The sequence below is a fragment of the Scyliorhinus torazame genome, chromosome 10 (assembly GCF_047496885.1).
Source record: "Scyliorhinus torazame isolate Kashiwa2021f chromosome 10, sScyTor2.1, whole genome shotgun sequence".
Lineage (NCBI taxonomy): Eukaryota > Metazoa > Chordata > Chondrichthyes > Carcharhiniformes > Scyliorhinidae > Scyliorhinus > Scyliorhinus torazame.
In genome coordinates this window covers 63212144-63227606 of record NC_092716.1, presented here as the reverse complement: position 1 = coordinate 63227606, position 15463 = coordinate 63212144, and the positions used below count along the sequence as shown (strand labels likewise).

The 15463-nt window shown below is 45.8% G+C and overlaps 1 protein-coding gene across 5 annotated transcripts in view; it reads left to right on the top strand.

Moving 5' to 3' along the window:
- abcc12 (ATP-binding cassette, sub-family C (CFTR/MRP), member 12) overlaps positions 1 to 15463 on the top strand; it is a 296461-nt gene that overhangs the window by 81724 nt on the left and 199274 nt on the right. For 4 of the 5 annotated variants that reach the window (XM_072518199.1, XM_072518200.1, XM_072518198.1 and 1 more), the window contains exons 2-5: positions 11702 to 11832; positions 11917 to 12075; positions 12177 to 12324; positions 13627 to 13860. In XM_072518199.1, coding sequence (XP_072374300.1) covers positions 11702 to 11832; positions 11917 to 12075; positions 12177 to 12324; positions 13627 to 13860 — 672 coding nt within the window. The remainder of the gene's footprint in view (positions 1 to 11701; positions 11833 to 11916; positions 12076 to 12176; positions 12325 to 13626; positions 13861 to 15463) is intronic. The other variant, XM_072518202.1, reaches the window with a different exon arrangement.

The following is a 15463-nucleotide window of genomic DNA, read 5'->3' as shown; positions in this document are numbered from 1 at the left end:
CCAATGAAATGTTGTCCCAAAGACCTAATAATGGCCTTACATTCTGGTCAATTATATGAAACCTGAAACTGCCCTGTGTGCAGTGGACTGTAACTATACCTTTGGTGTGGATGGATTACCTGCCATAAGCCACGAGGTCCACTTGCATACTGGGGTCTGGTGCTGCATATGGGTCGGGTTTCCCATAACATTCAACTGGCCAAGGCATTATACTTTGCTCCAGTGTCAATCTTGACCTTCAGCCTTGCGTTGCTGCAACTCATCTTGAGAATGGTGAAGATATCAATCTTTTCTGTGATAGCGTCAATACTCTCGCAATATTGTTGTTGGAGACTCTGTGGTTTTGCTGCTTTGGATGAGCATTCACCTTGCTGAAGCTCCTACCCCGAGAGGACTGACTGGATGCCATGTTGCTGATGGTAGAGGAAGGCTGCTGTGGTTAGTGTAATGAGTCCACTTTCCACATTTGTTGCATCATTTACCGTATGCAAAACAAGCCGTTTTGTTCTGAGGGTGATGGCCACTGCCGTTGGAGCAAGGTGCACCTTGTACTGCAAATACTTCTGTTTCCCACCTAAAATCTATTTTCCTAATTGTCCGTTTAACATGGAGTTACAAATGGCTGTTTGTAATGTTAAATCAGACTAGATTGCTGTGGACAACATAGACAATTCATTCTCTATACTGGCTCAACAGTGAAGGACCAAATGTATATTTCTTTGCTAAGATTTTCAAAGTGGCACAGTGGTTAGTGCTGCTGCCTCATAACGCTAAGGACCTGGGTTCAATTCCGGCCTTGGATGACAGTCTGTGTGGAATTTGCATGTTCTCCCCGTGTCTGCAAGGGTTTCCTTCGGGTGCTCCAGTTTCCGCCATGCTAAAATTGCCCCTTAGTGTTCAAGGTTGTGCCGGTTAGTTGGGCTTAGAAACATACAAAATAAGAGCAAGAGGAGGCCATTTGGCCCTTCAAGCCTGATCCACCATTCATTATGATCATGGATGATCAACCGACTCAATAGCCTGATCCTCCCCCTATGGCTCAAGTGCTATATTTAACTGCTTTTGAAAACATATGGGCCGGGATTCTCCCCTTACCGGTGGGTCGGGCCGTACCGGCGCCAAAGAGTGGCGTGAACCATTCCAGCGTCGGGCCGCACGGAAGGTGCGGAATCCTCCGCACTTCCGGGGCTAGGCCGGCGCTGGACTGGTTGCCGCCGCGCTAGTGGTGCACAGTGCCTCCGCTGGCCAGTGCGAATTGGTGAATGTGCGGGAGCGCCAACATGTTCTGGCACATGCACAGAACCGCTGGCGTGATCCCTGTGCATGCGCAGGGGGTTTCTTCTCCGCGCCGGCCATCGCAGAGCTTTACACAGACCGGCGCGGCACAGGCCCGCCTGCAAATCGCAGGCCAGGCCATCGTTGGGGCCCCCCTGGGCCGGATCCTCCCGCGCCCCCTCCCCCGGGACTCCGCAGGCCACCCTCAGAGCCATGTCCCGCCGGTATGGATCTTGTCCATTTCACGCCGGCGGGTCCAGCCGAATACAGGCGGCCACTCGGCCCATCGGGGCCTGGAGAATCGCCGGGGGGGGCCACTGCCAACGGCCCCCGACCGGTGCGGCACCAGAAAAATGGCGCCGGAGAATTTGGCAGCCGGCGTCGGAACGGCGGGGTGGGATTCACGCCGCCCCCGGAGATTCTCCAACCCGGCGGGGGGGTTGAAGAATCCCGCCTAAAAAGTTTTGGCTTCTCCAATTTCCTGAGGTAATAAATTTCACAGGCTTACCTCTCTCTAGGTGAAGAAATATTTCCTCATCTCTGTCCTGAATGGTCTAGCCCGTAGCCTCAGACTGTGACCCCTGGTTCAGGACACCTCCACCATCGGGAACATCCTTCTTGCATCTACCCTGCCTAGTCCTGTTCGAATTTAATAGATTTCTATGAAATCTCCCCCTCATTATTCTGAACTCCAGCAAATACATTCCTAACCGACTCAATCTCTCCTCATATGTCCATCCTGCCATCCTATCAGCCTGGTAAACATTTGCTGCACTCCCTCTATAGTAAGAATATCTTTTCCTCAGGTGAGGAGCCCAAAACTGCGCACAGTATTCCAGGTGTGTCCTCATCAAGGCCCTGTATGAATGCAGCACGATATTCCTGCTCCTGTATTCGAACCTTCTCCCTATGAAGGTCGACATACCATTTGTTTCATTTACCGCCTGCTGCACTTGCATGCTTACCTTCAGCAACTGGTGTATAAGGACATCCAGGTCTTATTGCGCATTCCTCTCTCCTAATTTATAGCCATTCAGATAATACTTTGCCTTCCCAATTTTGCTACCAAAGTGGATAAACCTCACATTTTTCCAAATTATACTGCATGTGCCATTCATTTGCCCACTCACTCAACTTGTCCAAATTACACTGAACGATCTCTGCAATCTTCTAACAGCTCACCCCCCCACCCAACTCTGTGTTGCGGTGATAGGGTGAGGCTTGGTGAGTGCTCCTTTGGAGGGTTGGTGCAGACCCAATGTGCCGTGTCATAATATACACATCAGTATATGATGGTGCAGAGACACACACTAACTGACACACTGCAAGACCAATCAACACACAACACAGCAGCCAATCACCAGTTAGGGCACGGTCACTATAAAGACAGAGGGCACTAGTTTTCCCACTCATTCGGGATGCAGCCTCTGAGACAGACAGAGCCCGCAGTCAGTCGCACAAACATCCACCATGTGCTAGCAGTATAGGCTGGTCAGATTAGGCATAGGTCTTCAGCCAATCTAACATAGTGTTGACCCACAATGCAAGTATGTTTAACAGCTCTTAATTAAATAAAATAGAGTTGTACTATTACAAGTGTTGGTAGCCTATGTTACTGCTAAGGTAAACACAGTCTCCACAAATCCAGAGTACCCAACACATCATGGTACCAGTATGTGATGTTAGAGTTTAATAGGCCTACCTTCAAGTGATCTGCCTTTGACCAGCAATCAGCCATCCGGTAGTATGGACAGCGTCCGCCCTCCGCCGCCGCTCCGCATCACCGGCAACCTCGGTGCGAACTGGAAAATCCTTAAACAACGATTCCAGCTATACCTCGAAGCTATAGACCTGGAAGCTGCCTCAGACATGAGGAAAATTGCTCTCTTCCTTTCCACGGCCGGGGACCACGCCATCCATATCTTCAACTCTCTCACTTTCGCTGAAGGTGAAGACAAGTCCAAGTTCAAGACAGTCCTGCTCAAATTCGACAGTCACTGTGACATCGAGGTAAATGAAAGTTTTGAGCGCTATGTCTTTCAACAGCGTCTGCAGGGTAAGGATGAACCTTTTCAATCTTTCCTCACCCACCTTTGCGTCCTCGAGCAGTCCAGAAATTATGGCTCCACCTCCGACTCGATGATCCGTGACCAGATCGTTTTTGGTGTGCAATCGGACCCCCTACGTCAGCAGCTCCTCAAGGTTAAACATCTCACCCTTGCGATAGCCATCGAGACCTGCGTTCTGCATGAACACACCACTAACCGATACTCGCACATTCAAGCGGCTGAAACGGCGTGGCAAGGTCCCCACGAGGCAGAGCGGGTACAAGCCATTAAACAACTCCTGGGCCTAAGCCTGGATGAGGGCGGCCATTTTGCACGCTTTTTGCGGGCTCCCGCGTATACGCACACTGACCGAGGGGACGGCGAGGCCGAAGACCGCGCGCACTACGTACGACCGCACCACACATGCACGGTGGCACACCGAACATTCTTATGTCACGACGTGCGGCAACTGTGGCTCCGCCCACTTAAAGCGGCAATGTCCCGTAAAATCCCGATGCTGTCTCCATTGTGGCAAGCTTGGCCACTATGCAGCCCTATGCAGATTTGCTCAACCTACTACCTCTCATCGCTCCAACCTGCCATGCAGGGATGTCCGAACCATTCAGCCACCGGTCACCGATTCCGACTCCGACTTGATTCCGGACCTTGACACCGAGGACCCTGAAGCACCATTTCGGGTGGGCATCATCACCAAACACAAGATGCTCCAGAAGACAAGTCTCTCCCAATATTCAGCATTGATCCGGACGACGAGTGGTGTGCCATCCTCACGGTCAACCGATCCCGCATCCGATTCCACCTGGACACCGGCGCTTCAGCCAACCTCATTCCGCGGTCTGACCGCGAAAACCTCCATGTCAAGCCTACCATCCTACCATCCGCCTGCCAGCTTCTGGACTATAATGGTATTGCTATAATGGTATAATGCCATTGCTGCCAGTGGCTCTTGCCAGCTTGAAGTGTCGCACCGGTCATTAAAGGCTAACCTGCCATTTGAAATAGTGGGATCCACTAAAGCCTCTCTGCTTGGTGCTCAGGCGTGCAAACATCTAAAACTTGTCCAAAGGGTTCACTCCCTGTCACCCGCTGATGCTTCCGCATCTCAGGACGCTGACTTTTGGACGCAGCTGAATGCCATCATCGCCCGATACCACGGTGTATTCGAGGGCATGGGCACACTCCCATACACTTATAAAAGCTTGTTAAAACCAAATGCCACGCCTGTGGTGCACGCACCTCGCAAGGTATCAGCACCCCTCAAGGACCGCCTCAAGCAGCAGCTGCAGGACCTCCAGGACCAGGGCGTAATTTCAAAAGTTACAGAACCGACTGACTGGGTCAGCTCTATGGTGTGCGTGAAAAAACCATCCGGCGAATTACGCTTATGTATTGATCCCAAGGACCTGAACCGCAATATTATGAGAGAACACTATCCCATTCCAAAGTGCGAAGAACTCACCTGCGAGATGGCTCGCTCCAAATTTTTCACCAAGCTAGACGCATCCAAGGGGTTCTGGTAGATCCAACTCGACGCATCCAGTCGGAATCTCTGCACCTTTACCACCCCATTTGGCCGGTATTGCTACAACCGGATGCCGTTTGGCATCATCTCTGCATCGGAAGTTTTCCACAGAATAATGGAGCAGATGATGGAAGGTATCGAAGGGGTTCGCGTATATGTGGATGACATCATCGTCTGGTCTACCACCCCGCAGGAGCACATTGATCGCCTCCAACGCGTCTTCCGACGAATCCATGAGCATGGCCTCCGCCTCAACAGGGCCAAATGCTCCTTTGGCCAAACAGAACTTAAATTTCTCGGAGACCACATTTCACAGTTTGGCGTACAGCCGGATGCTGACAAGGTATCTGCCATTAAGGCCATTAAGATACCGGAGGACAAGAAGGCGGTCCTCCGCTTCCTGGACATGGTCAATTTCCTGGGGAAATTCATCCCTAACCTCGCCTCCCACACCACGGCTCTCAGGAACCTGGTTAAGAAGACGACCGAGTTCCAATGGCTCCCCGCCCACGAACAAGAATGGTGGGAACTCAGGGCGAAGCTGGCCAAGGCCCCGGTGTTGGCATTTTTCGATCCGGCCAAAGAAACAAAGATCTCCACGGATGCCAGTCAGTCCGGCATTGGAGCAGTGCTCCTTCAACGTGACGATGCCTCCTCATGGGCTCCTGTCGCATACGCATCACATGCAATGACGCCCACCGAACAGCGCTATGCACAAATTGAAAAAGAGTGACTGGGCCTTCTTACCGGAGTCGTCAAATTCCAAGACTATATCTATGGACTCCCAAAGTTCACAGTCGAGACAGACCACAGGCCACTGGTCAATATCATTCAAAAAGTCCTGAACGACATGACGCCGCGCCTGCAGCACATTCTCCTTAAACTCAGGCGGTACGACTTTGAACTCGCCTACACCCCGGGTAAGGAGCTCATCGTCGCCGATGCAATCTGCCAATCTGTCACCACACCCTGCGACCCAGCGGGCTTTGTGTGCCAAATTGATGCTCAGGTGGCATTCACCGCATCCAATCTGCCTGCCACGGATGAACGACTCATCCATATTCGTCGTGAGACGGCCAACGATCCCCTGCTCCAACGTGTCATGCGCCACCTGACAGACGGGTGGCTCAAGGGCCAATGCCCTCAATTCTATAACATTAAAGATGACCTGGCGGTGGTAGATGGAATTCTACTAAAGCTGGACAGGATCGTCATTCCGCACAGCATGCGGAACCTCGTCCTTGAGCAGCTCCATGGGGGCCACCTGGGAGTGGCGAAATGCCGCCGACGGGCCCGGGAGGCAGTGTACTGGCCTGGAATCAATGAGGACATTGCCAACGCCATTCTTAACTGCCCAACATGCCAGCGTTTCCAGCCTGCTCAGCCAAGGGAAACCTTGCAACCCCATGAGTTGGTCACGTCCCCCTGGACCAAAGTGGGCATCGACCTGTTCCATGCACTTGGCCGGGACTACGTCCTCATAGTGGACTATTTTTCAAACTACCCAGAGATAGTTAGGCTACACGACCTCACCTCAACTATGGTCATTTGGGCGTGCAAGGAAACCTTCGCTTGCCATGGCATCCCACTCACGGTCATGTCCGACAATGGCCCGTGTTATGCCAGTCAGGAGTGGTACAATTTTGCCAAACGATACAACTTCACACATGTCACGTCCAGTCCCTATTACCCCCAATCCAATGGCAAAGCTGAAAAGGGGGTGCACATTGTCAAACGACTCCTGTGCAAGGCGGCCAATGCAGGATCCTATTTTTACCTCACCCTGCTTGCTTACGGGTCAGCTCCATTGTCAACCAGCCTGTCACTGGCTCAATTGTTGATGAATCGCACTCTGCGGACGACGGTGCCAGCCATTCATGTCCCGGACTTGGACAACCTTCCGGTCCTTCGTCGAATGCAGTTGTCTCGGGCCCAACACAAATTGGCGTACGACGCCCACGCCACGGATCTCCCTGCTCTGGCTCCTGATGACAAGGTCCGTGTCCAACTTCCCGATGGTGGTTGGTCCACCACCGCTGTGGTGCTCAGACAAGTGGCCCCCAGGTCATTTTTGGTTCGTCTAGAAGACGGCTCTCTTCTTCGCCGAAATAGGCGGGCACTACGACTCCTTCCTCGCTCGCGACCACATCATCATGTCCTGCCCCGCCGTCACGACGAACCTGTCACGGACTTTGCAGATCTCCCTTTCGCTCTGCCACCCTCTGAGTCTGACACAGTCCCGCCCATTCCAGAACAGGCGGCCCCTGACCCACCCTTGAGGCGGTCAATCAGAATTTGTCGCCCATTTCAGAGACTGAATTTATGAACTGCCTGAATTCATGGACTCTTTGAACTCATGAACTGATTGTTTCGCTACCCTGTTTGATTAACTCACTGGTTTGTACATACTGTTGTTCCAGTTATATTTTGTGTTACATATTGTCCATCTGCACTAGACACGTTCCAATGTAAATATCTTAGAGTTTCTGTACATAGTCCTGTAAATATGCTCGCATGTGCCACACATAGTTAGGAACATTCACATTCTACATTATTTATTGCCACAAACACATTTTTTTTAGAAAAGGGGATGTCATAATATACACATCAGTATATGATGGTGCAGAGACACACACTGACTGACACACTGCAAGACCAATCAACACACACAACACAGCAGCCAATCACCAGTTAGGACACGGTCACTATAAAGACAGAGGGCACTAGTTTTCTCGCTCATTCGGGATGCAGCCTCTGAGACAGTCAGAGCCCGCAGTCAGTAGCACAAACATCCACCATGTGCTAGCAGTATAGGCTGGTCAGGTTAGGCATAGGTCTTCAGTTAATCTAACATAGTGTCGACCCACAGTGCAAGTACGTTTAACAGCTCTTAGTTAAATAAAATAGAGTTGTACTATTACAAGTGTTGGTAGCCTGTCTATGTTACTGCTAAGGTAAACGCAGTCTCCACAGATCCAGAGTACCCAACACATCAGGCCGGATTGCCTCCTTCTGCACTGTAGGGACTCTATGGATCTGCTTTTTGGTTTGTCGAATTATTCTCCTTACCGGAAGACAAATATTTTCTGCTCGCAGAAAAATACTTTTCACTGTACCTCGGTACACGTGACAATAAACAAATCCAATCCAATCCAATCCAATATTCACAAACTATTTTAGAATTATTTCAGAATCCTCCTTTTCCTCCTCCAAATGAGTTGATGCTCTCTGGGCCCACAAAGTTAAATAAGGTATAAGCTTGGATCTTTTTTGACTTGTCATTGATATTTTATGAAAACCTTTAATAAAAATTAATTCAGTCTTAAGCTGCATTATTCAAAAAGGGAGTGAGACAGAAAATGGGAAAATACAGGCAGTGAGCCTAACATCTGTCGTACGGAAAATGATGGAAACTATTATTAAAGAAGTTACAGCAAGGCATTCAATAAGCTCAAGGTAATCAGGCAGAATCAACATGGTTTGTGAAAGTGAAATCAAATTTAACCAACTTATTGCAGTTTTTTGAGGAAGTCACCTGTGTTGTTGATAAAGGGGTATTAGTGGATGTACTGAACCTATTTTTCCAGAAGGCATTTGGTAAAGTGCCACATCAAAGGATATTGTGGAAAATAAAAATTCATTCTGTAGGGGACAACATGGATAGAAGATTGGCTGGCTAACAGGAAGCAAAGAGTAAGCATAAATGGGTCCTTTTCAGGCAAAATGTAACGAGTGGTGTGCCGCAAGGATCAGTGCAGAGACCTCAAACGTTTACAATTTATATAAATGACTTGGATGAAGGGAGTAAAGGGTTGTTTGCCAAATTTGCTGATGACACAAAGGTCGGTAGGAAAGTACGTTGTGAAGAGGACATAAGGAGGCTACAAAAATATATAGATAGTTAAATGAATGGGCCAAGATCTGGAAAATGGAATATACTGTGGAAAAATATGAAATTGTTCATTTTGGCAGTAAGGTTAAAAATAATATTTTTAAAATTATTACAACACTCTGGGCTAGTCATGGTCAATTCCAGCCCCATTTGACCTGGAATTGCAACACAAATGGAATGAACAATTCATTTTTTAGAAAATACCGGAAGTCTCTGGTCTTTGGCTGCCCAATAACTACAGTCGCAAGGTTTGTAAATTTAAATACAATTACATTTTTATTAATAACAATAATTACGAGTAAATAGGCAGAAAATACAACTGGTTAACTGTTAACTAGTTCCTACCCCTTCCCCACCCCCACCCCTCGCACCCTCTACACACACACACAAGGCAGACAAACACAGAGGGAAAAGAGTGGTGTAAAGAAAATACGAAAGTGAAAAGGATAAAAGGTCTATGTTTCAGATGGACATCTTTCAATACACTTTTCTTCAGTCTAAACCATCAGTTGGAGGTTTTTGCTTTCAGGCTGTAAAGGTTTTCACAATATATTCATAAAAGTCTCAAAACTTCTCTGCAGGTTCAGGAAGCAACAGATAGGCAGTATTTCTGGAAAACGAGAGAGAGACAGCCACTCACAGCTGCTTCTCTTAGCATCCAGGACCCAAGTATCCTTTCCTGGGTTCTTTGAAAACCACCCCACATGGGTAGGATTCAATCGCCGCCTGTCACCCGGCAGAATGTAGCCTTTGGCCAATTCATTGGCCACCAGCCAACCAATTGAACTGTATCCCTCTGATTTCTCTGGTGCCAGAAAGTCTGAGTTCTGCTGTTCAAAAGCTAAATCGTCAATAGCGCAGCGTACTACTGAGTTCCTCGTTTCCTCTGCTCCACTTAAAGGTATAAGTCCATTCAATGTCCAGGGATAAAAATGATAACGACAAAGTAAAAGAATTGACAAATAAGAAAATCAAGAGTAAGGGCCCTTACAAAATAATGAGAGATTACCGAGCTCTGAGGTGCAGAGGAATCTGGGTGCATGAATCACAACAGGCCAGTATGCAGGTACAGCAAGTAATGTGAAAAACTGATAGAATTTTATCATTTATTGCAAGGGGAATTGACTACAAAAGTTGGGAGGTTCTATTTCAATTGTACAGGGCATTAATGAGACCACTTTCGGAGAACACTGTACTCTTATTTAAGAAAAATTGTAAAAACGTGGGAAGCTATTCAGACAAGGTTTACCAGACTAAAACCTGGAATGGATGGGTTGTTCTGTGAGGAAAGGTTAGGCAGGCTAGGCTTGTATCCGTTGGAGTTCAAAATGAAATATATAAGGTCCTGAGGGGTCTCGACAGGATGGATGTGGAAAGGATAATTTCTCTTGTGGGAGTTTCTAGAACTCGGGATCACATTAAAATAAGGGGTTATTTATTTGAAAGAAATGCAGAAAAATATTTACACTCAGAGAATCAGAGTCTTTGGAACTCTCTTCCTGAAAAGGTTGTGGAAGCAGAGTTTTATATATTTTTAAGACGTAGTGGATAGATTCTTGGAAAGCAAGGGGTGGAGTGCTGTCGTTTATTCAGGGTTTGCAAAGTGCAGATTTGAGGATATGATCAGATCAGCCATGACCTTAGTAAATGGCGGAGCAGGCTCGAGGGGGTAAATGGCCTACCCCTGCTCCTTGTTTGTATGTTTGTCCCTAAAGCATTCTTCTTCATTGAAATTCAGGTCGGACAATTGCTCCCTAAAGCTGCAATATACTGGTCCTTTACATCTAGTTTATCTTTATTGGTGTGTAAAAATGCAAAGTGAATAGTGAATAGGACAAAAAACACAGATGAATAATATTGATGAATTCCATGATATGGAAATTAAGATTGCTATTCATTAAAACTGTATTATAAATGATCACAGTGTTCCTGGGTAATCAGGAGTAAGGATATCCTCTTAAACAGGAGGCAGTTGCCTAGAAAGTACATTGGCAACCAGGCAGAATTCTGCTTCCATGGCCACTTTCACTACCACATGTTTGGTATTGCTTTCTGACAAAAGAAATTGTTTTGAAAGTAGGTGCTTGTGTGAGGAATATTAATTTGAAACTGAAGAGATCAGGAGGAGGATGAGTAGAACGTGTATGTGGTAAAAAGGATTATGTGTGGAATGTTGCTGGGAGGCAGAAAACTATTATGAAATTAATTTTGGTTAAGTAGAATAGTTTTAAGACCATAGTTATTACCATAGTTTTTACCCTGAACCATTAAACTCCTTAGTTCTTCATGTGAATCACTCATTTGGGGATTCAGATTACTTTCTTTCCATCCACTGTTTACCAGGAGGAGAAAAGTATTTCTACTGGTTTACCTGCTGCCACCAGACAGCTGAACCACTTTCCTGAATCCAAGACTTCTGTGGCTTGGTGTTGATTAACATTGATACTGCAGTATCCAATATTCTAGCAATTAAATATACAGCAGCATTATTTCATTTGTGTAACTGAAACGAGATACCAAGATCTCTGCTGTAACACTCAACTGGTGTAAATTTTTAAATTTAAATAGTCTTCATTGTCACAAGAAGGCTTACATTAACACTGCAATGAAGTTACTGTGAAAAGCCCCGAGTCGCCACATTCCTGCGCCTGTTCGTGTACACAGAGGGAGAATTCAGAATGTCCAAATTATAACAGCACGTCTTTCAGGACTTGTGGAAGGAAACCAGAGCATCCGGAGGAAACCCACGCGGACATGGGGAGAACGTGCAGAATACACACAGACAGTGACCCAAGCCAAGAATCAAATCTGGGATCCTGGAGCTGTGAAGCAACAGTGCTACACACTGTGCTACCGTGCTACCCCAAGGGTGTAAAAACTATGATAATAGATACTTCTTCTATTTACATCAACAATTAATCTGTGACTCTTTAACCTCAACAGCACTCCTCCCAATATTATAATACATTCCCAGAAATGGAATTTCCAGATTCCCATGGTGAAGATCCACAGAATAAATACCACAAGTACTCCCAGAGTTTGAAAACAATGATTCCTTTTCGTCCAAAGCCAAAGTAAGTGGGAAAATAATATTTTCCACAATGCAAAGTCCTCATGATTTTCAGAATTAACCATCCTTTATCATGTGCATTTTGCAGGAATCCATCTCCATCCCCAGTGGATGATGCTGGTTTATTTTCATTCATCTTTTTCTCATGGCTGACACCAATCATGATAAAAGGGTTGAAGAAGGAACTGAATCAGGACAACGTGCCTCCCCTGTCCCAGTCCAATTGTTCAGACGTGAATGCCAGAAGGTGTGTCAATTTGGAAATATATTTTGGGTGATCAGAATGTATATAATTATGCATAAAACAAAATAAAAATTCCTTTGTTATTTTGCTGAAAATATTTATAGATTCTTGCGTCTTTGGAAGAATGAAGTGGAGAGAATGGGCAGTGAGAAAGCTTCCTTGGAGAAAGTGGTTCTACAGTTTCAGCGAACAAGGCTTATTATAACTACAATTTGTTCAGTTATGACTATGATTTGTAGCTTTTTGGGACCGGTAAGCAGTCACATGTCTATTAGTTTAAATTAACTGATTGTTTATTAGCTGAATGCTTTATTTGGTATATTTAAAACAACATGAAATAACATGGCGTTTAGATAAACATCTGACGTATGATTAATAAACTACCATTTCTTCAAGCAAACCCTCCTTATGAAAATAACAATCTCGAACATAATCGCATATTATTTATGTCTCTCCCAGTTTCTGAAAGGATTTGAAACATTTTCTCTGTAATATGACCTTTACAATAAGGCCTACTTTTAAAGGTCATACATAAAATGAAGGTCAAAACAATTCCAGGAAGTCACACAACCATCGGGTAAAACTGCCATTGTTTGGCACTAACCTGCCAATGTCACTCACAAACAAAATCAATATGAAAAAGGAAAAATATCACACTCGTGAAGCAGACATAAATGTTCAGAATTATGACAGAAAACTACATTGTTGAATGGTAGCACAGTGGTTAGCACTGTTGCTTCACAACGTCAGGGACTCGGGTTCAATTCCCGACTTGGTGACTGTACGGAGTCTGCATGTTCTCCCCGTGTCTGCGTGGGTTTCCTCCGGGTGCTCCGGTTTCCTCCCACTAAGTCCCGAAAAGACGTGCTTGTTAGGTGAATTCTCTCTCAGTGTACCCGAACAGGCACCGGAGTGTTAGCGACTGGGGGATTTTCACAGTAACTTCATTACAGTGTTAATGTAAGCGTTCTCGTGATAATCATAATGATTATTATTATTATAAGTCCTGTTCACACATCAATGCTGATCTTGACTGCATTGGATCCCCATTCCCTTAGCCTTAAACCTAAAATCCTTGCCAACTTTGTCACTCAATGGCCTGACTCCAGCGTATTTCTATTAATGTCCTCCAACTTGACGTTCCTTCGTCCATGAACATTCCATTCCACTGACACCAGCCTTTAGTGATGCTCTGCTGTTTGCTCCAACAATAATGGTAAAGTGTCAGCCAGTGGCGTTTAAAGGTCTGGAACTCTCTTCCTAGCTTTCTACCTCTGCTCCTCTGCCCTTTAAAAGCCCTGGAAACTAACTCAACCCAAGTTTTTGCTCATCCCTTTCAATGTCCTCTTTCTTGCCTGTTATCCATTTTCTTCACACTCACTGTCACTTGCCTTTGGAGTGTTTTTCACATTCAAGGAATTACATTGATGCAGGTTACAACTGTTATTTTTGTAGAAACCTAAAATGGGCGTGCCCCATCCGGCATCATATTGAGCACAAAAATGTCATGGTATTACTACTGCTTAACTACTACTTCTGTTTCTTATTTTACAGGCAGTGCTAGTTCATGCCATACTCCAGTATGTTGAGAAAAAGTCAGAAAATCTTGTTTACGGTGTTGGTCTGTGCTTTGCCTTATTTACTACAGAGATGGGGAAAAGTATTTTCTTCTCTGCCTCCTGGGCTATCAACTATCAGACTGCCATCCGACTAAAAGGTGCCATTTCTACATTGGCATTTGTTAAGATGGTTCATCTTAAAAGTTTAAACAGCATTTCCATTGGTGAGGTAGGCATTTATCTATAATGTAAGATTATTATAGTTGTCCTTTGTTGTTTGTCCTCAATGCTCATACCATATTAAACTAGCTGGAGCAGATATGCCTTGACCCAACTTTATTCTGGCAGGCCTGTGACTGTGTTTAAAGTTAACAAATATAATGTGATTTTAGGTTAGGGAGGATTTTGATAGCCACCTCCCACATTATAATAGTGACTACACTTCATTGGTGCTGAAGCACTTTGGGATAATCTGGTGTCATGAAAGGTGCTATATAAATGGAAAGACTGATTTTATTTTTTATTGAGAGGCAGAAGACAGATTTGAGCAAATTCTGTTTAGTCTACCTCCCCAACTTAAGTACTTTTGGATCCTAGGACTCTTCTCACTGCTTCCAGAATCAGGGAGCCTCAGGTAAAACCTTCCAGGCACATGCGCAGAAACCAGTGCAACCAGGCTCCAAAAGCCTTTCTTGTGCTTCCAAACACCACCACTTAATTTTCCCAGTTCTGAGATGCCTTAACTCCTGGCAGATCCCCGGAAACACTACTTATTCCTGGAAGTCCACTCCAGCACTGGTCATCCCACCTGAACGCATCCTGTGCGGTCAACACTGAGGTCTCAGTCAGACTCTAAGCACCCCCAAATGTCATGGAACTGATGTGATCTAATTCCAGCACTACCCCTGCACTTCTCTCTCCAATGTTACCCAATCATGCCATGACGCTAACAGTCTCACATCCTCCAGTCCAAGTAATAATAGATTCCAGTTCCATCCGCCAATGGTTCCAGACAACCGGACTTCTCCATGTAATACTGTATTACCTTACGCCCCATCGCTGCCAGTCTGTATCATCACCACTCAGTAATTCCACATAACAGAATTAGCCCTCTGCCCAGAAATATCCCAGGTCCAGCCTGTAGTGTGCTAGACACCAAACTCACATAAGCACTGGAATACTGAAAACCTTTTTGTCAAATATTACTCACAGCCTTTGGTACTTTGCCTATTTTACATAACACAGGATACATGCAGTCCTCCTATATCCTGGTACTCAACACACACTACTGCTGGACTCCAGAAATTCCACAGCTTCAACCACATATTTCAGCCCTGGGTAATCCCAACCCTAAAACCACTCCAAATACTTCCAAAGTCTCCCCAACCTACTGTTCATTGCTGTTGAACTCCATTTGCTACAACTTTTTTACCATCTTCCTGTGATTCCTATGCTATAATATAATGTATAAAAACAAGACTTGCAGTAATATTGCACTTTTCATGATATGCCAAAATGCTTTATAGCCAATGAGGTATTCAATGTTAAAAGTGCAGCTGCAGTTGTAATGTAGGAATGGCAGTGGCTAATGTGTGGACAGCAGTATTGGACGGAGTGACCGTTGCACAGTGCTTGTGGAGACAAAGCCCCGTCTTCACGCAGAGCAGAATCCTCAGTGTGTTGTGTGGCAATATCACCGTGCTAAATGGAATCGATTATGAACAGACCCAACAACTCAAATCAGGGCAGCAGGTGTGGACCATTAGCACAATCAACCACAATTTGTAAACTCATGGCCCGGCATATCTCCCACTCTACCATTACCACTGTTT